General features: G+C 34.0%; 1 protein-coding gene across 1 annotated transcript; it reads left to right on the forward strand.

Annotated features, from left to right (window-relative positions):
* The first annotated feature begins 12,639 nt into the window (after positions 1 to 12,639).
* On the forward strand, positions 12,640 to 18,327 carry LOC149550149 (abscisic acid 8'-hydroxylase 3-like). The gene is made up of 9 exons (XM_089794435.1): positions 12,640 to 12,866; positions 13,179 to 13,497; positions 13,590 to 13,739; positions 14,100 to 14,351; positions 14,499 to 14,594; positions 14,694 to 14,772; positions 14,882 to 14,988; positions 17,962 to 18,080; positions 18,237 to 18,327. The coding sequence occupies exons 1-9, from the start codon at positions 12,640 to 12,642 to the stop codon at positions 18,325 to 18,327; spliced, it is 1,440 nt and encodes a 479-aa protein (XP_089650561.1).
* Positions 18,328 to 25,081: the final 6,754 nt, after the last annotated feature.

Below are 25,081 nucleotides of genomic sequence, written 5' to 3' on the forward strand. Positions count from 1 at the left end.
GCACACACATACAAAAATTGATAGGATGAATAATTTTATGAGATGATAATAGATACCACAAATATGTGGTAGTGAGACAGTGGCTATAAGGAGATAATAATTTGATAAGATGAACAACTTATTTATAGCTTCTATTTTGGATTGAGATGAATAAAATTGTAAAGATAAAAATTGATAATAGCATGGTGTTAATGTAGTGATTATAAAGAGACAATAGTTGATAAAACCAATAATTTATTTTGAACACACATTTCATTCATTTATCTTTTTCAATTGTTATTATGATCATGATTTTAAGATATGATTAGCATTGTTTTGGCTCTGATTTTCAAATTATAAAATCTAATATTTAAAATTTGCTAATATTTTTATGAATATGTATAATTAGAAGCTAATTGAAAAACAAATTTTTGAAATGTATATTTATAATGTAAAAAAAAAAAAAAAAATTGAAATGTATATTTATAATGTAAAAAAAAAATTAAAAATCAAATTTAAATGAAAAAAATTATAAAACCAAAAAAAAACTTATATAGATTTTTAAAAAAAAGGTAGATACTAGAAAAAGAAATTAAAGACCAAAACTTTAACAATGATAAAACGCATGTTAAATGAATATTTCAAACTGTAAGATACAAATCTATAATAAGATGGAGAGAAGGATCTCTCTCTGGAAGAAAGAAATGAATATTCAAAAAAGTGAGATATAGATATGTAATAAGATGGAAAGGAGGATCTCTCTCATATATATATCTCTTATCTTCATTATTATGTCTCCCTTTATCTTTTCCTACTTTCTTACCTCTCTTTATCTATTTCTACCTCTACCTTTTTCTAGATATTTGTACATATTTTTCTCCCTCTTCCTCTCTTCCTCTATATTCCTCTTTACCTCTCTATCAATAGATATGTTTCCTCTAGATGTCCACCCATCTATCCCCCTATCGCTTTACCTAGAACTATACATTTCTATTTATATTTTTATCTTTATTTTTCTACCTATTTTTATCAATCCATAACTCTCCTTGTATATCTCCATATCTTTATCTCTATTTTCTCCTATCTCCCCATCTCCTCATTCTTCTCTATATATTGTTGAAGTTGAGAGTGAAACTCACAACCTTTAAAAATCATTGTTATCTATTTTTTCCTTCTTGTCAAATTGAAAGATTTAAATTCAAACATAATATAATGTTCATTTATTTTAATATTCAACTATTAGGGCATGCAAAAATATCTATTTTAATACCTTAGGTTATATTTTATTTCCTAAATGACTGTGCATTTAATATTTATGTGGGCCCAAATCTTGTTCACTATCTGATGCAAGAGGATCCATAGTCATCGCTTTGTCACTATCAGAAATTGTAGAACCTTTTATCATAGCAAAAAAGAAAAAAACATCCATGTAGCACCATGGACCCCTTTTCCTTCAATTAGCATAGTTCTCAATAGGTCTTTTCATCCACTATCAATCTTGCAACATCTATGGTCATCACTTTATTGCTTTGCAAAAGTGTGTGGGCTTTACTTCATGTGAGAAAGTGACGATGTGACATGTGGCATGTGGGTCCTCTTTTCCTTGTTAGTCAAAGGTGAGGTGGAAATTTGTTAGGTAAGCTGGAAAAAGGTAGCATTTCTCATTGGTTGATGTGCTAACAAGATTAACATATCTTTGGGACCGTTAGATGAAACAAGATCCACATGGTTATCATTATGTTGCTATGCAAAATTACTTGGACTTTATTTCATATGACATAATGGCAAATGTAAACATGTCCCAATAGGCCCAATTTGAAAGTAAGTAGTCACAACTACATCATGGTTAAGTCTATGGTTTCTTAGAGTAGTTACAGTTAAGTTGAAAAGGTGGTGTGGTTAAGGTAATAAGGTGGTCAACTTGTGAAGACATTTGTGAGCTCATAGAAAGAAATAAAACCATTGGTCCATGTGGCTCATTCTAGTTGTTGGACCCAGTTTGACTACTGATTTTGATTATTTGTTGAGCCAAGAATGAAAAAGTTTAGTTTTCTCTATCCAATCCAATATTCATGATCAATCTCAACCACTCTGAATGAATGTAGAGGCTAGAAATAACACAAAGGACATTTGATCACCACCTAGTTATCCATCTACTTGGTTAGAGCATTAATGGAATCATTTCTATCACTTCAGAGTTTTTTCTAGGTTAGGGTTTTGATGAGTTTCCTACATCTGAAGTTGTACTAGATCAGATCCATCATCTAGATTGTATCCAATCATCCTCTGACAATCTTGAATGCATTGGTTAAGTTGTGAAGAAATCCATAGTTTATGCTTGAGCTATAAAGGAATATTTCAAAACCCTTGTAATGGTTGACTATTCTCTATTTCTTTGGCATTGCTCTGGCATGCTTATTGTAAATTCCCTTTGCCTCTGAACTTCATGACATTCTACTTTATCCCTTTCAGCCATTGATGTATTGTGTAAGATTCATTTGCCTCTCATCAATGTATTGTGGTTATTTGTAATTTGCATGATTGTATCTCTTTTGGCCTATGAATGATATATAGTGAACTCTCTTCTTCCTTATGTTATTCATTTTGGTTGTTTGATCTACATGTGATTGTTGGATTTAAACAAGTCTGAATCTATATATATTTGATGTCATAATAGTTCAACTATACATGTAAGGGTAGAAATTGATTTGAACACTCTATTTTGGTGCATCACCTCCTTAAGATAGATTAGGTAAGTGTTTCATGCATGCTTTCTTCCCTTTCCCTCTCCAAGTGTAGTTTAGGTGCACCCTGATAGAAAATGAAGCTGACCTTCTCTAGAGACTCATCCTGATAGTTCAATTTCCATAGCTTGGAGGTTGTTTCCATGTTTCACAGGGTTCTCCATAGGTATAAAATTTGGAAAAGGGTGCAAACTTTTGTGACAATAGCTTATGGCATGCCCAATGGGACATATTCAGATTCATAAGTCTATTGGTTAGCTAGTTGAAGATTCATTCATTGAGAATTTGAGTGTTATGCTTAGTGAAATCAGCCTTAAGCATTCCATCAAACACCAAGGTGACTCTAGAGCACAGTCTACTAGTTCCAAATAGACACAGTGCTGGTATGTAAAGATCATCCTTGATCTTTGTGATTTTTTAAGTTTTCTATGAGTTTTCAATTTTTATGAAGCCACAATAATGGACCCATTCCCTAGAAATGGCCACTATTTCCCCCCATATCATGAAGAGGCTATTCCTTAGCCCTCGTATTCCCTATGTCATTTGCAGCCTAGTTATGACCAGTAGGATTATCCAGATCACCAAAGGAAGAAAAAATTAGGCTCATTTGCAGTTTCCTCCATAGTTTCAGTCTCTATTACAATACCAAATGACTAGCCTACTCAGTTTCCCACCAAGCCTTATAATATTCCCAAAGACAAGATGGAAGAGCTCTGAAATAGCATAAATGGCCTATCTTCTTACTATTCCAACCTAGGAGGGACTTTTGAAAAGGTCCATAACCCTTATGAGCATTCATATGGTGGGAATATTTCCTTCATCATGCTCCCCATGAAGTCTTGGGTTGATGCAATGCATAGAGATAGGGAGACATGGTTTTATGACTCTTATACCTATTAGAGTGGGGTTTCCATTTCACCAAAAGACCAATCTTCCAATGCTCAATACAACCACTCAACTTATAGTGTATAGGATGTGGTTAAACCCTTGTCAAAAATCTTGAGGGGAGTGTTAAACAAATTTCCAATAATCTCCCCCTTAGCATTATCCAAGGGTCTAAGGATTCAAACCTGTGACCAAGCTCTGATACCACTTGTTAGAGTGGGGTTGTCATTGCACCAAAATACTGATCTATCAATGCTCGATACAACCACTCAACTTATATTGCATAGGAGGCAGTCAAGCCCTTATCACGAATCCCAAGGGGAGTGCTAAAAAAATTTCCAACAATACCTGTGAGGTGGTAAGTGAGACTTCAGTGGTTTTCAGAAGGGCTCAAGAAGCTCTCTCCCAATTTCAATGGGAGGAGGAGTAGAGGTAGATAAGGATCAACAACAAAAGAGAAAGGAAAATGAGGAAGTTGGAGGAGGTAAAGCTTAAGCTTTCCAAAGTACAAAAGGTTGAAGTGCAAGAGCCTCCAAGGATGAGGTTTACCAATTTTAGACAAGGTAGCCCTCCCCAACCCTCTCTTTCAAGCTACCCTAAACCTCAATCTACAATTTAGACATCTCTACATGCCAAGGAGGAAAATGCCCCCCCTTCCCCAAAATATATCACCCCATGTTTTAGGGGAACCCCTCTATTGGATGAGCCTTGTGTTATTTCCTCTCTACCCCCTGTAGGAGAAAGTTGGCTTAGTCATGAGCCCCCTGGACCTATCACTACTTCTCTATTTCAAGATGGACCAATTGTATGGACTCCTAATGGTCCAAATAAATAATTTTGGAGGAGTGAGTTCAAGCCCACAAAGCTTCCATAGGAGGAGTTGTAGCCTATTGAAGAGGCAAAGGACACAGCGGTTGAGGAGAAGGAAGAGAGTCCAATCCTCTTATTTGAAGAGCTTCCCTCCTTTGTTGAGAAAGAAGAAGAAGAAGAAGAAAAGGTTTTTCCTTATTTCAAGGAACAAGTCATGGCTTTTGAGCCTTTTAAAGAAGATGAGGATCTACTACAAGCTTAGCAAGAAGTGAACCATTTTTTGCAGCAAACAATCCTCCATGATTTGGTGGATGGGAAAAAGAGCCCCAAGGATAGATCTGTCCTTGAGGAAGCATATGTTAACCTGCATGAGGTTTTCCCTCAACCTATGCATGTTATTGAAACTATAATGGAGGAGATTGATGATGAGGATGACCCTATGGATGAGTTGGATGTTATTTTATCTTCCATAGATCTTGAATCATCATTTTGTATCTATGTAGAGCATTTTCTTCATCAGCAACAAGTGGAGACTCACGCCATATGAGTAGCTCCCAAGGAGATGGCTCATGAGCATTATGAACAAGATGTAGAGATTAGTTCTTCACAGAAGGAGGGGCCATTTCCAAACTAGTTAGAGACTACCATTGCAGAGAACAATCAAGTGATCAAGGATGATTCTTCTGGCCCTGCACCATCAAGAGGATGTGATGCAAAGATTAACTCAATTATAGAAAAAACAAAAGGAACCAGCACCAGAAAGAGATAGATAATAATATTCATCTAATTAATTCATTAAATGAATAGTATATACACTTACTTTACTAAAGATTTCTTCTTCCATAACTTTGTATCCAAAAAAATTTATCCAAAGCAACTTCACTCTGAAAAAACCTATCCAACTCTAAACCTGAAGACTCCATTTATACAAGCTAAAATGGTCTAGGGAACATTCTATATTATTACATAGGAAAACTGACCCTGCGAGACTAAAACGGCTTATAGAAAGATCTAGATCCTTATCTCTTGCCAAAATGGCTTATAGATTGTTCCAGAACAAGATAGAATAGGGTAAACCAACCCCACAAGGACCTATACAAATCCCAAGATAAAATCCTCCAGTTGGCTCACGCAGAACTGACGCTCGGTAGTGACTGATTGGCATATGCACATTTTTTTATTTGGGTGCTTTTGTACCATACTCCTGGGGACAATAGAATCCGAGTCCCTTCGATTGGCCTTCCTCTATCGTGCCTTCCAATTCTTTGGTATTTTTTGTTTGTGCTCTTGAAAAATATCCAAATCAACTATCATATGTGCATAAACTTTTACCATATTTAGATAGAACTCCTACAAATATACAATGAATGGATTAGATGGAACCTCATTAAATATGACTTCACCAATTTGGGTTACTGTAGGGACTGCTGCATCCTTTGTTGTGATGTCTTTATGCTGTAATATCTCCATGTGTGGAGACAAATTCATCACTATTGGAGCCTCCTCTATCCTCTTAGCTTCATCACAAGTCTTCTTCATTGCTGCTAGTATCCTTTTGATAGGCCAAACCACCTTCTTTTTTAACTTCAAATGCCATTTCTTGGTTGCATTAAGGACCATCACATCCAACTTTTTATTAACCATTTCATCACAATGCTCATCAATGATTTCAACTTCTTTTCTATCTTCAAGAACTTATGTATTATAATTTCATCAAAAACATGTTGCTCCTCACCTTGTATATCTGCTTCACTATGTTCATTTGGTAAATCAGCATCAATCTATTCATCTGGTATATCAGCATCAATGTGATCAGGTTGTTCTTTCAACAGATAACTCTTCTCTTTCAATGTCTTGGTATAGGCTTTTGTAATTTGAATTGGTTGATGCTCCAAATTTGTATTTTCTTTTTCAGTATTTTTTAGCAATTTCTCTTTTAGTCACACTGAATTTTCTTCATGCTTTCACAGTTCCTGCATTGAGAATTCCATTTGTTCTTTTATCTCTTGATCTATTCTGGCTTCCTCTTCTCGTTTCTTCATTTTCTCTTCCATTATTTTCCTTGCTTCTTCCTTCTTCTTGTTCTAAAAATCCCAATATGAAACCCATGCATCAAATAGTATCTTTTGATCATGAGATAAATCTCCTCCTGTGACCATTGTCTCCTATCTAGGTTCTATCCTCTCAACCTAGTCTTGTGGCCACACTTATAGATTCTTTCCTCAACTTGTCACAAAATCCAATCCACCTTAGAAGCTAAAAGCTTTTCCCAAGATTTTCTCAAGCACCTTAGGAGCTTTCCCCAAGCTCTGATACCAAAAATGATGTAGAGATAAAATCAACAGAAGAAAAAACAAAAGGAACCAGCACTAGAAAGAGATAGATAATAATATTCTTCTAATTAATTCATTAAATGAATAGTATATACACTTGCTTTCCTAAAGATGTCTTCTTCCATAACTTTGTATCCAGAAAATTTTATCCAAAGCAACTTCACTCCAAGAAAAACTATCCAACTCTAAACCTGAAGAGTCCATTTATACAAGCTAAAATGGCCTAGGGAACATTCTAGATTATTACATAGGAAAACTGACCTTGCGAGACCAAAATGGCTTACAGAAAGATCTAGATCCTTATCTCTTGCCAAAACGGCTTATAGACTATTCCACAACAATATAGAATAGGGTAAACTGACCCCACAAGGACCTATACAAATCCCAAGATAAACTCCTCTAGTCAGCTCGTGCAGAACTAACACTCAGTAGTGACTGATTGGCATATGTACATTTTTTTTATTTGAGTGCTTCAGCACCACGATGCCCCATAAGGCATCTAGCTCTACAAAAAATCTGCAAGTTGCCCCCAATCATGCTTACTCATGAGCATGAGGATGAAGATAAAAAAGAAGAGAAAGCATGTTTTTCTCAAGTTAACATTGTACTAGTACTAGAGAGCTTTGTTGTTTTCAGCATTGAGAAGGAGGTATTTCATGCAGCAGTGTGTTTTTCACATTTGCTATCATTTTTAGTTGACCTCATATATGAGAGAAGAAATCAACTGGTGAGGAAGGGGATGAGCTACATTAACAAACTAGTCAATGGGTTTGTTTAAACTTTTCATATATGTAAAATAATGTATATAGTTAAGGTAGTTTCTTTCAGTTCTTTCCTATTTTCCAAGAAGTGAGTGGTGCACATGGTTTTGTTCCTTTGGAATGACTAGTTTTGAAGAGGTTTTGCAGAGGACAGAGGTGGGATTTTCCTAAGCTTTTTGCAATTACAAAGTTTATTTTCCTTCAGTGTTCTAGTTTTGTGCAGAGGGTGGATCTTCATATTTTTCAACTTTGTAGCCCAGTGGATGGTGAAGGTAACTAGTCGTATGCATAATAGGCTTGCATCCCCCTTGAGTCGCCAAAATTGTTAACTATTTTTTCCTTCCCACCAAATTGAAATATTTAAATTGAAACATAGTATAACATTCATATAACTGAATATTCAAATATCAAGGCATGCAAAAATGTATATTTTAATACCTTAGGTTATATCTCATTTCCTAAATGACTGCACGTTTAATATTTCTTTGGGCCCAGATCTTGTTCATCATCTGATGCAATAGGATCCATGGTTTTCATTTTGTCACTATCAAAAATTACAGAACCTTTTGTCATAGCAACAAAGCAACAACTCACCACATAGCACCATGGGCCCCTTTTCCTTCAGTCAGTGTAGTCCTCAATAGATCTTTTCATCCACCATCGGATCTTGCAAAATCTATGATCATCACTTTGTCACTTTGTAGAAGTGTGTAGGCTTCACTTCATGCAAGAAAGTGAAAGTGTGACATGTGGCATGTGGGTCCTAGGCAAGGTGGAAAGTTATCAAGTGACTTGGCAAAAGGCAACATTTCTCATTGGTTGATGTGCTAATAGGATTAACATATCTTTGAGACTGTCAAATGAAATGAGATCAATGGTCATCATTATGTCACTATGCAGAGTTGTTTGGACTTTATTTCATGCAACATAAAAATAAACAAACACATGTCCCAAAGAGCCCAGTTTGAAGGTAAGCAATCACAGCTACATGATGGTTAAGTCTGTGATTTCTTAGAGTAGTTACTATTAAGTTGAAAAGATAGTGTGGTTAAGGTAATAAGGTAGTCAACTTGTGAAGACCTTTGCAAGCTAATGGAAATAAATAAAACCATTGGTCCACATGGCTCATTCCAGTTGTTGGACCTAGTTTAACTATTAATGTTGATGATTTGTTGAGCCAGGAATGAAAAAGGTTAGTTTTCTCTGCACAGTTTGATCTTCATGATTGATCTCAACCACTCTAAATGAATGTAGGGGCTAGAAACAACACAAAGGACATTTGATCACCACTTGGTTATCCATCTACCTAGTCAAAGCATTAGTAGCATCGTTTCTATCACTTTAGGGTTTCAATCAAGTTAGGTTTTTGATGATTTTCCTACCTCTGAAGCTATACCAAATCAAATCCATCATCTAGATCATATTCAATCATCCTCTAATAGTCTTGAATGCATTGCTTAAGTTGTGAAGCAATCCAGAGTTTGTGTCTAAGCTATAAAGGAATATTTCAAAACCCTTGTAATAGTCGACTCTTCTCTATGTCTCTGGCATTGCTTTGGCATGCTTATTGTAAATTCCCTTTGCCTCTGAACTTCATGACATTCTACTTTGTCCATTTCAACCATTGATGTACTATGTAAGATTCATTTGCCTCTCATCAATTTATTGTGGTTATCTATAATTTGCATGACTATATCTCTTTTGGCCTATGAATGATATATAGTGAACTCTCTTCTTCGTTGTGTTATTTATTTTGGTTGTCTAATTTGCATGTGATTGTTGGATTTAAACAAGTCCAAATCTGTATATCTTTGATATCATAACAGTTCAAGTGTGCATGTATGGGCAGAGATTGGTTTGAACACTCTATTTTGGTGCATCACCTCCTTAGGATAGATTAGGTAAGTGTTTAATGCATGTTTTCTTCCCTTTTCCTCTCCAAGTGTAGTTTAGGTGCACCCTAATCCATGTTTCAAAAGGTTTTCCTTAGGTAAAAACTTTGGACAAAGGTGAAAACTTTTGTGACAATAATCACCTATAATAGAAATACCTATCACGAAGAAATATCAAAGATATCATGTTAGATTTGATAGTAAACCCCACAACTCCTAGAAATTATCTAAAAGAAAAATACATGATACAAAGAGAGAGATCAAAAAAATTAATTTTATCATCAACTTAAGAATTATATATTCATGTGACAATTCAAACTTAATATAATGTTGAACATCGAATGTCTAGAAAAGAAAAAACCTCAAATTATACCCAAACTGGGGATTAAATTAACTTCAGATAATGTCCCCATCTTAAGCAGTCACAAAACATAAGCTATCATTGGTGCAACCTAATAATAGACATAATTTACATGTCTTAGCTTAGTTGAAATGGAGTAAAAGGGAACCTAAATAATTAATCCCAATCATTTTCCTTTCATATTCATTTGATTTAAATCACATTCCCTTCTTCTTTAACAAATTGCATTTGGGTTGATATTCACATGTACAAACCTCTTCTTAGGGATTTGGTTCTCATGGTTGAGGATAGGCCATGGAATAAATCATTGGATTGTCAGGGCCTTCCCTTTTGATATTGTTGATGCTTCTTTACTGGTCACTTAGCAATGGACTATTCTCTCTCATATTGTAAGGGCATTACCACTTGATGGAAGGACACTTAGGGTGATCACCTGATTGTCCTGGGTTTCAATTCTTCCTCTAATAACTCCTCACAAGTTGATGATGACTCCTCTAAGATGATCTCATGTTTCTAGTTTGGCCTTCTCTAACCTTGTGGATCCTACTCCACCCCTTGTTTCTAGTGTGTCCCTCTCTAGCCATGAGGACCATTCTTCACTTGTTGCTCTTGTTTTACTGCAACCTTTGGCAGACGATGTGAACTTATCAACACTTTTCTCCTTGTCTTGATAATCTCATAAAGGAGATTTTCCCACTTGCTTGAATGATAGCATTGTCTATATTATTGTTTGTTTGCGTAGTAAAGATCATTCCTCCTCATATTCTCATTCTTTTGTCCACATTGTAAGTGAATTGCCTACCAACTCTTGATGTATGTTACTAGCTATTATACTAGTTTGTTGTAAATGTTTTGTTCTAGGTTTTGTTATATGTGGCCTTTTCTTGAACAAGTTGTTAATGACCTTTTTAGTATGTCTTTAAAAGACTGACACTCTGATTATACTACTAGTTATATCAAAAATAAATTAAATCTACATATTGAAGTACTATTTTGAAATAGTTATCTTAATTCATACATATCACATCTAAAAACATCTAACAAAATCCAAACACATCTCATCAATTACTTTTCCTTATATTCAACAAAGCTGATGAAATTTTTTTATGTGCTCCTGCATCGTTTTGATGAATAGTTGATATATTCTCTAGAACCAATAAAACATTTGTGTGTGCTCTACATCAACTCGATGAATAGAAGATTTAAAAGAAAGACATGCGAGAATCTTTGGCAAAAACCAATCAATAATGAAAACCAATTGATGCACATATGGCTTGGTCACAATTGTTTTAAGTATAACCCCTAACTTCACATGTAGGGCACCTATCTTTACAAACCTCACACGAGACCCTAATCACCAATTGTCTAACACCCTTGGCAACTATCCAAACCCCAATTCATTACTCTTGTATCAAGAGATCCAAGGTTTTATAGCTTTGAGCACCTCGGGACCTATTTTGCAAGTCTTCCCCTTAAGAGGTGTGTGTTTTCTATTCTTGATATATGTAAAAGTAGTTGTCAACAATCTACAGCCACCCTTAAACATCACACACTAAGGGAAGAATTAAGCTTCCGGAAAAAAAGATCAACTTTGACTATTTAATACTTTTGGTCTAGGAATTAAGGTTAGTGTGTGATATTTAAGCCATTCCACCATCTACAAGACAAATCAAAGGTCGCCTAGATATTTTGCATAGAGATTTCGTTTTAAAAATTTAACTCCTTGAAATCACATAACCTATGCATAAAGTTCTTCGAATTTGATTGGCTTATGAAAGAGAGTTTAATCGTTGTCTAAATGCTATCCCTCCACTATAGTTCCCTTGATGAACTAATGATCTTCCCCAAACATGTGATCACTTCTATCCGTTGACCTCACAATCTGTCGCATCTTTGATGACAAGCCCTTATAGTTTTGTTATATTTGTGAGAGAAATCTTTGCCATGCAAAACGCTTTGCCAAAACAAGTCAATGTATTTTATCATCTCCAACCATAAGGTTACCATTTAAATATTTTGACACATATTAATACAACTCTAATTAGAAAATTCTTCAAAGATTGGATCACGATAGAAAGTTTAACTGTTGATTAATCTTTTGAAAAAATATCACTCTACTTCAACATTAACCAAACAAATATCACTGAATGAGCCTCTGCATAACATGATGAAGGGAAACGTTAGGACAGCTGTGAAAAGAATTATTTAAAAGTAACATTAACATCAAGCTTGTAAGAACCTCTTGAAAGAGGGATCCACTTAACCTTTTTTTATCATTATTGACTTTCTAGTTATTATCACATTGGCAATGACAATGTTAGATAACATATAAAACTTATTTACAAAAGGTACCTTTTTTTATCATTATTGACTTTCTAGTTATTATCACATTGGCAATGACAATGTTAGATAACATATAAAACTTATTTACAAAAGGTAGAGAGCTATTCATTGTTTGTTTTTTAAATGGAAAATGGCATATTCCTATTGCCAAAACAATTTGCCCTTTGGGTTTCAACAATTGTCTTGCATGTTTATTTGGTTCTAAACTTGCTGTAGAATGCTTAAATCCCAAAAAGCCATTGATGGCTAAATTTTTTTTTGGATACATTGTAAAGCAAGGATTCCAAGTTTACTAGGCCAAACACCCATAAGCCAAAAGAGTTTGGATTTTAATATAATGGCAGAGTTCTTAATTGAATAAGCCTTTGTTTCTTTGTTGTACAAGTATATTCTGAAGCGGCCAGCAGGACTGCAAGAAGATAAATAATGTTGAATTCCGTGGGCACTCCAAGACATGAAGATTTAACCAATATATTTGCATATATAATAGACCAGGTGTAATGGGCATGTAGAAATCTATCAGAAGAGAAAATGGCAGAAATGTGGAAGTTGGTTGCCCTCCAAGTTGTTTTTCCTCTAATGACGGTTGTTTTCTTTGTTTTGATGAGTTTGAGAAGGAAAGGAAAGAGAAATGATGGTCTAGGAATGGTGGTGCCAGGACACACAGGATTTCCCATTGTTGGGGAAACTCTTTCATTTTTCTCATCACTTAAAAGCCCAAAAGGAATCCAAAGCTTCACAGAAGAAAGAGCCAAACTGTAAGACATAAGACATTCTTAATATTTGAAGGGTTATCTTTGTATGTTTCTAAATTTAATTGTATTGAGTTTTTTTATCAACGTTTCGGATCATATTGATCTATCATCAGGATGAATGATGGAGAACATAATTGAAAACATTGATGCAAAAAAACAACACCACAATTGAATCTCAGACATTTACTGTCTTTCATTTGAAATATTAACATCATATTTTTTTCCTTGTATTGATTCATTACAGTTTGGATATAATCATCTAGGAAAGTTTTGAAGATTTTGTGTCCTAATTAAGTTTTTGGTCATCCTATGTAGGTATGGAAGAACCTTTTTGACCAACATCCTTGGGAATAACAGGGTGTTCACATCAGAAAGAGAGGCAGTGAAGTTTATATGGTCAAAAGAGCACAATTTGTTCAGATTTGGCGGAGGAAAAGCAGTTGCAGATATGTTTGGGAAAAATAGTTTGTTTTACGTAGGAGCAGATGATCATAAGAAAATGAGAAAGTTGGTTGGAGAGCCATTGTCAAAAGATATTCTCAAGAAAAATTTTGAACAAATGGAAGCCATCTGCCATGATATTCTTGATGGGTGGTCAGGGAAAACTGTTTCTGCTCTTGATGGCACTTCAGCAGTAAGTACAAAAATTATTTTCAATCCCATATCTACTTTTCTATTTTTCTAAGTACCCTTGAAATATAATTCTATCATTGGATCTTTTGGCAGTTTGCATTTCAAATCATAAGCTATATAACAGCAAGCATAACCAAAGGGCCGGAGCTCTCTCTTTTATATAAGAGATTTACTGAGATCATAAGGGCAAGCGAGAGCTTTGCCATTAATATACCAGGAACAGCTTATTATAGAGGACTTAAGGTGCCCATCTCTTACCTTCACGTGACTATTATTGAACTATAAGTGATAATAACTATATCAAAAGCTCAAAAATTCTCTGCTGAAAACAAGAGTGAGGCAGGGGGGCAAAAACAAGTTAACAAGTGAATTCAATTAAGTTTAAAATTATATTAATTAGTGAATACCATTATTGAAAACATTTTAGAATCGTGGTTATTAATTAAGGATATTAGATTTGTGCAATTTATATTGTTGATTGTAATTCTTTCTAAATTTTATTCCGTGATAGTTTTTATATAATATGGATCACAAAGTCAAATTTAGAAACATTTATAGTCAATATAATTATTATTTTGAGAATTGTGATGTTGTGATTTTTAGGCTAGAGAAGATATTATGGCCTCATTAAACACCATAATTGATAGAAGAAGAAAGGGAGATGAAATCAAAGATGACTTCATTCAATCAATGATTTCAAGAGATGGGCTTCCTCCAGATGAGAGATTGACCGACATGGAGATAAAAGATAATTGTCTTCTTCTTCTTTTAGCAGGACATTCTACAACAGAGGCAACTCTCACATGGGCAATGAAATATTTGGAAGACAATCCTACTGCCAAAGAAGCTCTTATGGTATTTTCAAATAAATGTTATTATTTGTATAACTAAATGATCTAAATTCATAATTTTATTAAGTATATGTTATTTATTTATTAGTAATTATTAGAAATATATGATTTTATATTGTATCTTAAAAAATTGTGTTGTGGTGTGATATAGGAGGAGTACAAGAAGATCCAAGAAAAGAAGAATACTTCATCAAACTTAACTAATTTAACATGGGATGATATTAGTGATATGCCATATACTCTAAAAGTATTTAAATTCAATTTTATCTATATACATTTTATTTTGGCTTTATTTTTAAAATAAATAGTATATGACTTTATTTATTTTCAATTTCAATTCTATTAGGTAATATTTGAAACTTTAAGAATGTCAAGCCCGGCTCCATGGATTTCTCGAGAAGTACTTCAAGATGCTTCATTGCAAGGTATAGTTTCTCTTACTTTATCGATTTTATATATATGATATTGTAAATTACAGTTTAGTTTAAAACTAATCAGAGGATTTTAAAATATGAGTTAATTTCATTTTTGTAGGTTTTTTTATCAAAAAGAATTGGTGCGTCAATATTGATGCCAATGGGCTACATTATGATCCCAACCTTTTTGAAAATCCAACAAAATTCAACCCCTCGAGATTTGATGTAAGTTTTTCAACTTAGCATTACAAAATATATATTGATTTTTTATATTTTATTTATAAAGAAAAGATACATTATAGGAAATGTCGAACAAATTTTGCCTAGTATTTATGTTTTAAATGAAACAATCAATAAAAGGTCCAACAAAAAATGGTTTTTCCCCATCTAAGAATATAAAACAAATGATGTTGCTTATTGTATCTCTTGAAATTACTATAGAAATTAGGCAAGTAATGAGATTAAACAGTAAAGTCATTATGTTCTTTTTCTTAACATTTGATATTTTAAATCAAGATATTATAGCATTAGTAATATGATATTTAAATTGATTATAGTTATTAATATTAATTACAAAATAAAGAGAAAACTTGTCATGTCATTATTGGATGTCATTAAATACACCTTATTTTATAAAGAGATTATACTTATTATAGATATCAATTAGAAAATAAGGGAGATTAGATGTGGAGCTGTAGGGACTAAGATTTTCTCATGTTGGCTAGGGGAAATCCTAGTTGCTTCCTATTTTCTTTGGTACAATCTATGTTTACAATTTAGGGTAGGGTTTTTTCTTTGGAAGCTAATCAAATAGGTGAGGTAGTGATTTGCAAGTGGTGATTGCATTTTTTGAGCCAATATTTGTACTGAGTAGGCATGTTATTCTTTAATGGCTATTTATGTAAACCACTCATTTAGTCTATGGCATTTCATTTGTGGTATTTTCTTTCTTTTCATGTTCTCTATTTTTTTGTTTAATTCAAAGTTAATTATGGTGTGATTTATTTGATGTGTGAAGGTTTTGGTTCTTTCAGATTTTTTGCATAGAAAAGTAAATTATTTCTTTGAACCTGTGGGCACAAGGCCTATGGATTTTTTTATCCTATATTCTTCATTATATTAAAATGTTCTAGGATATTTCAACAATACTTTGGCTAGCAAAGGTTCATTATCCTCAAAGGGTCTCAAAGAATAAAGAACATGAATGGATGCTTGGAGAGGTGCCCAGAACACCTTGTATTGGCTATTCAATTGGGGATGATCTTGGATGATGTCTCTTATTAGAGTAATCACACTCTTATCTATAAATTTGTAGGGCTCCAACTCTCCTTGTTAATTCTAGAATCTTGGGTGTGAAAAGCTTAGAGACCAAAAAGGGACATAGAGATAAGCTTGGAAGCCAAAAATTACTTTTTTTTATTTTTCTCATGCATATAAGATCAAAATAAACCTTTTGAAGGTAACCCATATTCAATTGATGAATATGTGCTCTTCATTAAATCCCAGCATGTGGGTTTCAATTCTAAAGAGGAGCTTCCCTTGAGCCTACATGTTTTGTCTCATCTTCCAAGGATTTCATTTGAATTTTGGAGGGAATAAATTATCCATTCCAGTAGTCTTATTCTTGGGAAACATTTAGGTTCAGGTACTCATATATAGGACATGAAGGTGATATCTTATACTTGAATCTATGTTGAAGTTGATTTAAAGGACTTGCCACCAAATTCTATAGAAATATGTGTTGGATCCTCCTCCTAGATTCAATAGATAGACTATGAGACACTTTTTTTCATGTCCAAAATATGTCATGAGTATTAGCATTTTCCAAGAAGCTTCCCTAGATCTATGTTGACATCTATGTCAACTAATGCCCCTTATAATTATGCTCCAAAGGTGGAAAATAGAAGGCTTCTTCATCTAAAGGGTCTAATGATAGAGTGGGATTATTTTATATTAAACCATGCAAGAAGGAATGAGGTAAGAAGAGAACTCTAAAAGATAAGCATAATGATGCAAATTTTAACTAATTTAAAGTTTTCGATGACTTGGTTCAAGAAGACAAAATCCTAGTTGACTTATCCTTAGGTGACAAACAATGGGGAGTGACATTAGAAGAGGACAAAAGAATTATAATTATAACATATCTATAGTGCACTTATAAGAGGGTTTTTATTGATACATATTTTTCTCCTATGCTTCTATATGTGTCACTACCTAGTGGGGCCTTGAGATTGAAAAATGATGCATTAGTGTTAGACTCAAATTTTTCTTTAATAAAGGAAACCTTGAAATCTAAGAGATGTATGGTTTCTTTAAATTTAAGTCTATGAAAAATAAAATTCGAAAGGGTCCTTTGGAGAAGCCTTGAAGAGTGGACAAAAGATAGACTAGGAGAAGGTATATATTATTGGGGATCATACTTTTGTAGAATCTAGATTAGTAAAAACCATTGGTTATCATTTCTCTAATCTACATAAATGATTATTTTATCATAGAAGGTGATGGGTTAAATCAACATCACTAAACAAAAGGTTTTTTGGGATTTGATTGGTTTGCATTTTATTAATATTATATTTATTTAACAAACCAAACTAACAGAGGAAGGTTTGGATAATAGAGATCCCTTAATTTAGTCTCGTGGGTCTTGTCACTATATTATATCCCATTATAGTTTGAGGGTAAGTGCTTGATTATGAGTTCTGAGGAAGATTGTCCCTAGGTGGGGGTTTAAATTAATTCTTCTATTTCTATAGTTTTTTTTATTTTGATTATGAAGAAATCTATAATTTTGTCATTTTTTATGCTCCTACTAATCATTTGGCTTTAGATCATATTTCCTTTGTTTCATAGTCCTTGGGATTAGAATGGAGTGTATGATTTTTTAGCATAACAAGATCTAGAGAGTCTTGATAGGTGGGATGTGGATGGTTGAGGTTGTATGCACCCTAAGTACAAAAATACTTTAAAGGAGTCAATTATGGAGGGACAAATTACGTAATTTATATGATGGGATGCCTTTTAGAACCTCTTCTTGTTCAGTGTTGGGTTTTCTCCATTTAGATTTGGGCCTTTTGATTTGTACTCTTAGATTTGTAATGAATGAATTTTTACCCCCTCTTTTTTCAAAAAAGAGTTAGCAAATAAAACTATTATTTTTAAAGTTGGATAGTATTTTAGTAAATTTTATAATTTATGCAGGAAACACCAAAACCTTTTTCATTTGTTGGGTTTGGAGGAGGTTTAAGAACATGTCTTGGAGTGAATCTTGCAAAGTTAGAAATGACCATTTTCCTTTATCACTTATGTACCAAATATAGGTAAATATTTTCAAAATCTTTTTTATTCAAAAGTTTCTTTGTTGATAATCTCTTGTAAAAATTAGATTAAAATTATTTAATTATCTTTATAATATGCATATTTGGTTGCTTATTTCTAATTTATGTTTTTTTTTTTTAACTTTGAATGTGATGCAGGTGGAAAAGTGTAAGCAATGATAACACCTTAAGTTCGACTTTTGTTAGAGTTTTGAAAAATGGGTATTTAATAGAAGTAGAACCCAAATAGAGTATACAATATCTTTTGAGATAAATTATGGGTTTTTTTAATTTTAAAATTACTTTCTTCGATCCAAAATTTGTTGTAACAGCATTAATATATTTTTATTGTTGAATAATACCATTCAATAGATGGATATTAAACTCTTCCTATATTTAATAGAAAGTTCATATAGTGTTTTAGTTATATTTTTATTTTATTAATTTATTTAAACTTTTACAACATTATTAATAAGTGGACTTTGGTATGAGGGCTTGGATATTTCATTATCATAGGACATCTCTATAGATTAGAATATGCAAGTGAGGTGAATATATCATAATTTATAGCTATGTTATATGATTATTGACCAAGTTACTTATAATATGTCCATATCAAGTTGTCACTAATAAGAAAAAATACTAGATAATATTAGTTTCACCAAAATATGTAGTATTGCATCAAAGTTTGGGATAATATAAACTATATTATTAACAAGTACTATCTAGCATGACATAGAAGCTTAGTCACATTCACCTTCAGCATGAATCTTATCTATGTCTTCCTCTTCTTGGCCTCCACCTTCCTCATCATTGGCCATCTCTTTACCCTTACCTTTGGACACTCTTTTCCTTGGATAGGTCATATTTATCTGAAAGGGGTTGAATGTTTGTGTAAGAGGTGCGGAGATCCTTTCCTAGCTATAGAATTGTTAAAGTTTTGATAAGGGGGCTCTAAATGTTTAACTAGCTCATACCTCCTTGGTTGATATTGATGCTTCTTATAGTACATATTTTGGAAGTCAATGTATTCATCAAAAAAATTGTGTCTATTTTTCTAAGATCATAAGGCCAAAACTTATAGTTTTTTCCTTCATAATCTTCATAAATATGTTGGTTGGGAGCTTCATTGTAGAAGTGAACTATTCCATAATTAAGATGGCAATGAATATACATGTAAACTAAGTAAGGTCCCTTTGTTTACTATTTCTATTGGTCATACCACAAGTTAGTATACTAAAAGGGTGGGGTGAGGGGTCAATCAACCTACTCACTAGTTTTAACTTTTTACTCTAAATCACACTTCACACTTATCTATGGGTTTGTGATGACTGTTGGGTGATACAACGCGCTCTCCTGCCCACAGGTGGTTAATTATGTGGTGTTCCATGTTCACTAACAATCATGGTTTTTGGTGCAATGGAAAATGGGCCCTACAATTGGTATCAGAGCCTGGTTTTGGCCTGGTCATGGGTTCAAATCTCCTCGGTGCCTTCCCGACCCGCGTAAGCACCTTGAACATTCATTTTTCTCTGAAACAATCAGAGTAGTAGGAACAATATGATCTATAGTTGAGTAGGGAGAACAAATAGCTGTTGTAGATTCTGATATAGTGATGTGGCACAATAGACTTGGGCACATGAGTGAGAAAGGTATGAAAGTACTTCATTCAAAGAAAGTTTTACCAGGTTTGAAATGTGTTAATATGGATTTCTGTGAAATTTGTGTGTATGGAAAACAAAAGAGAGTGAGTTTTGTAAAGACTGGGAAGGAAAACAAAAAGGATAAATTAGAGCTTGTGCATACAAATGTATGGGGACCAGCTCAGGTATCTTCCTTTGGTGGCTATCATTATTATGTTACATTTATTGATGACGCAACTAGAAAAGTATGGGTTTATTTTCTTAGACAGAAATCTGATGTATTTCAAACTTTTAAGAAATGGAAATGCTTGGTTGAAAATGAGATTGGTAAGAAATTAAAATGTCTTAGATCTGATAATGGTGGTGAGTATTGTAGTCATGAATTTGAAGATTATTGCTCCACTAATTGGTATCAGAGCTTGGTTTTGGCCTGGTCATGGGTTCAAATCTCCCCGATGCCTTCCCAACCCGTGTAAGCACCTAGTATGCATTTCGAGGGGGAGATTGTTGGGTGATGTGATGCGCTCCCCTACCCATAGGTGGTTAATTATGTGGTGTTCCATGTTCACTAACAGTCATGTCTTTTGGTGCAATGGAAAATGGGCCCTACAATTGGTATCAATTGTTAGATTGTGGTGACTGATCAGGAAAGTACTGTAAAAAAAAATTTGGTACTATTCGCCATTTGTAGATTTGTGACTAAAGTTATGGCTAATTATGGCCAACATGTTATAACCCTAAAGCAGTTTAATACTTGTATAAAAGGGTTTAGGGTTGGATATTTTTTCAATATATTGTGATGCAAAATTGGTTCTTGCGGCAGTATTGAGCTGTAAGGGATTACGGATTGTAATCAGGTTGTAATCACTGGATTGTAATAAGATCGAACTTTTTGTTTGGTGGACATAGCCCAGGGATTGGGTAAACCACGTTAAATCTTGGTGCCTTGTGTTCATTTATGTGTGATCTATTATTTTCTGTTATTGGTTATATTTGCATGTAGTTTTTTATTTCTGTCTGTGGTTTAGCCTAACAATGACTATAACTTAACTAGTTAGGATTAGGAAAAAAGAAAGAACATGAAAATAAAAACACATAGCATAGTATTTATCTTGTAGAAACCCAGGTAGGGTAAAAAACATGGTGTGTGATTCAATCCACACAAAGCTTTCACCCTCTTGAAGTGCACCTAGCCGAGAGCTCAACCCTATTAGAAGATTAAAGGTGTTACTCGGTTAAAGGATTTTGATAAGACCTGTTAAAGTTGTTCCTTGTTAGGAGTGACCTGGTTACATGACTTTGGAACAAAGTTAATGTGTCACCCTATTTGGGGATTTGTACAAAGAACCTATGAGGTTCCAACCTTAATGGGATTTAGTAGTGAAAATATTAGTAAAAAATAGAGAATGATCAAACAAATAGCTACTACATTTAACTTGAAAATTAATCCTTCTTCAACTCTCTTGACCCATAAAAAACTATTCTCTGCCTTCTCCTGATTCTACAACTTCAAACCTCAATCACTTGTGCACTTGGCTACCATTGATCTTACACATGATAAACCTTATGTTTTCTAGGATTACTCACTTCTCTTCAACATGATAACTTTTTTAAGGAGGTTTCTCTATTTTCACTCTATTCCACACCTTGAGATTCTTCTTAGCTTGGCTCTTCTAGCTCTTTGGCTAATCACTTGGTAATCTAACCTTTTCTCTTTCAACTTTGTCTCCTTTTACACTTTCTTCTAGCTTCTCTTGGAAGACCTAATCTATGAATTCAAAATTTGAATTCTCACCCCTACTACTAGCTTGTCTTCTTGTTGCAGTAGTACGTTGCTTTTGTTAGATGTAGAATGTTCATATAGGATTTATAGATTTCAAGTATTCCCTATGAGTTACTTTTCATTCATTTGTTCCTCAATGTATTCACCTGTCACTATTAAATACAACATTAAGTACACTCTTACCCTCTAGATGACTTAGCAATCACGAGTGTGTTGCTCCATGCTTAACTCGTTAACTTGTCCAAACCATCTTGTGTGGCCACTGGTTGAAATTCTTTTCTTTTTGTTTTGTCATCCTCCTACTGACACAAACTTCACTTATCATACATCGTCTCAGTGGATCACCTTTATCATCACCTCTACTAGGCTCACACTTCTTCTCTTCTTTGATCACCCTTGTGAACTAGAGTTGTACATCAATGTGCTTTTATGCTCATTTCTCTCTACCAATATTAGTTCCTTCATGTGCCTTGACATTAGTGAAAACACCTTTGATAACTAAATATATCGATCTTTCTACCTGTCAGTATTTAGGGTTGAAGACAGTTGTGCCAATAGTTTCTTCCATAAAATCCAAAGAATATTAGTGGTGAAGAACACCCTTCTAAGGACTTCCACCATCACTTTTTTTTTTGTGTTCAAATTCTCATAACAAGTATGTAATTAGAATAAGAGCTTCAAGCTCATTTTGTGTGTGTGTCTAGGCCTAAAATTTCAAATGGTCTTTAATATATAAATGGAACTTTGATTCAATGTATGCTTTCATCTTGAAATCAGTGAGATTTGGAGTCTTAGGTTGGTTTTGGTTGAATTTTAACACATGAGAGTGCTTTAGGAGGATTTCTTTAGAGGTCATTGAAGCCTAGAAGCAAGGTTGCTTTAGGCGACAAAAGTTGTTTAAAAGATGTCATCAATTTTTTAAAGTTGTTAAGCAACTTTTTCATTGATATAATCTAACCATGCCAAGAGGCTAAGAATCCCTAACCAAACACTCAGCCCATAGAGAAGACTATAATAGTCATGAGAAACCCTAAACCAAGAGTTAGTGAATATTATTGTATAGCCAAAGTACAAAACAGAAGACTGAGAATTGAAAAAAAATGACGACATTTACTAGTTTTTGTGAATTTTTGAAGGTAATAGAGAAATTTTTGTGATCTTTGTGGATTGGAATAGTATCTATAGTGTTTTTTCTATCATTTTCATGCATTAGATTAGGTTTCTTCAAGTTCTGCAAGTGTTTTATTTAATTCTATCTACATAAGTTGAATTTTGCCAGTTTTGGCATAGTATGTAAATAAGGGGTTGTATCTTTGGTTTCCGAAATGGGAAAGACATGGAACCTTGGAATATTGAAGTGAAAACCTCATTTTTTTGCACAAAATTATAGGGCCCTTGGATGTAAATGCAACAATTTTTTTGAGCTTTCCCTAGGCGAATACAACAGTATTTGGCTAGGAGTGGACAGAAGTAAATTGGCTCTAGAATGCAGAGGAGTAGGTTTGAAGCTAATCCCTTTGGAGGGATCTAAGAGGAGTGTTACAGGGTGATATTTGGTGAAGGAAAATTTTTTATAAGTTTTGGAAGGTGTTGAAAAAGTGAGGACAGCAGGAAGCCCTTTAAAACCCTCAAAAACCCTTAAATTTAGCATAATTGTTGTACAACTTTTTGGTGGCTCAAGACCCAAAAAATCCTTCAGGTTTAGTCATTGGAAGCAATTTTTCTTATTACTATATTTTATGAAAATTTAAGGAAAAGTTGGAAAAAGTCCTATAAATCTGCAAGGAGGCCTAATTGGGGCTCCTTTAGTAGCCCTGTTTGTGAAGAAACTCCTCAATCAGGTAACAACCCAACTTGGATATCATCTTGATCATGTGGAATAGGTTATAAAAAATTTGTAAAAATCCTCACAATACTTTTTAGATCTTGTTTTGGTGAAAAACCCTAAATGACCCTTATAAGCTTGTAGAGAGTTGGTTGCTAGAGAACAAACTTGTAATGCTAAGGAGTTTGAAGTCTTGACTTGGTGGGTAGGTTTAGGTAGGTCAGGGGATTCTTGAGTGTTAAGTAATCCTATAGACCATTAGAGGTATTAGAAGAACACTTAGATCCAGTTTAGGATTAGGAGCATATACTAGCTAGTCTATCTGAAGCTTCTCCATTAGATTAGTATCTGAGCCTACAAAGGTGTGGGACAAAGCGAGTGTAAAGCAAGGTGAATATAGTCACCTAGTCAATCTAGTGATTCTAACACAATGGTAACCAATTCTAAATTGGCCAAGAAGGTAGAAGAGCAAGAGGAAGACAATAGGTCTTTGAGAGAAAGATTGGCACAACTGGAACAGTTGTTGAACGAGGTCCAATACACCACAAATAAAGTCAAGTAAAAGATGGAGCAAAAAGAAGAGAAGGAAGCTAAAGAGAAAGACATTGAATTGGAAGAATAAACTCCTACACCAAACCCTATTTTACCATAAGAGCCTTACTTGAAGGCAATCAAGGCAATAAATAGCAAAGCCTTGGAAGGCATTCCTTTATTTAGTGGTAAGATGGATCCCAATTTCATCATGGAGTGGATTAAAGGAATGGAGAACCATTTTGAATGTTATGGTGTCTCTGATACTCAGAAGGTCAAGGTTGAGAGGTACTATTCTAACTTGGTGGAAATTTGTTCAAACAGAGGCAGAAAAAGAAGGAAAAAGTCATATTGTTACTTGGAAAGGTATGGTGGCTAAAACAAGCCTACATTCCTGAAGATTATGAAATACAGCTGCATAGAAGGAGACAAAATCTAAGGAAAAAAGATATGGATGTGCACTCTTATACCAAATAATTCCAAAAGCTATGCTTAAGGTCTAAAGTGGTAAAAGATCAAAGTATCAAGTTGACAAGATATTTGAATGGGCTCAAGTGGTCTATTCAAGAAGACATGATCCTTGTCACTCCTAAAATAGTTCATCGTTATTATCAAATGGCCTTAAAGGTGGAAGAAAAAGAAAAAATAAAGTAGGACCATGCTTCTAAGAATAGAGGAAGAGGTAGAGACTCTAGAGGAGGTCAAAGAGGTGGTTCTAGTAGAGGTGGTGAATCAAGAAACCAAGGAGAGAGTAGACTCTTGGAATAAAGTTCTGAAATCAGCATAGGAGGATCTTTTGATAGAGGAAGAGGATCTGAAGGAAATAAAGGAAGAGGAGTAGGAAGGACCAACTCCTTCTTTCCCACCATGAAATGTTATCAATGTGGACAGCTTGCACACCCTACTTATAGGTGTCTTGATAAACCATCAACCTCAAGTAATGAGAAGAGGGTAGCTTATGCCCAAGAAGATAGTAGTAGCTCATGTACTAATGAAGTCAACAAGTTAGAATTAGAAATGGGTGAGAACTTAATGATCAAGAAGATACTCATAAGGTAGCCTAATCAAAGTGAACCTAAATAGAGGAGGGCTCTTTTTAGAGTCAGGTGGAAGATCCAAGTCAAAGTTTATAAGGTTATAGTGGATTTAGGGTCAACAAATAATATCATATCAAAGGAAGAAGCAAAGAAGCTGAAACTTACAAAGGTTCCCCATGCAAACC

This window comes from Cupressus sempervirens, chromosome 7 (genome assembly GCF_028749045.1).
Source record: "Cupressus sempervirens isolate cs-2001-9-10 chromosome 7, ASM2874904v1, whole genome shotgun sequence".
NCBI lineage: Eukaryota > Viridiplantae > Streptophyta > Pinopsida > Cupressales > Cupressaceae > Cupressus > Cupressus sempervirens.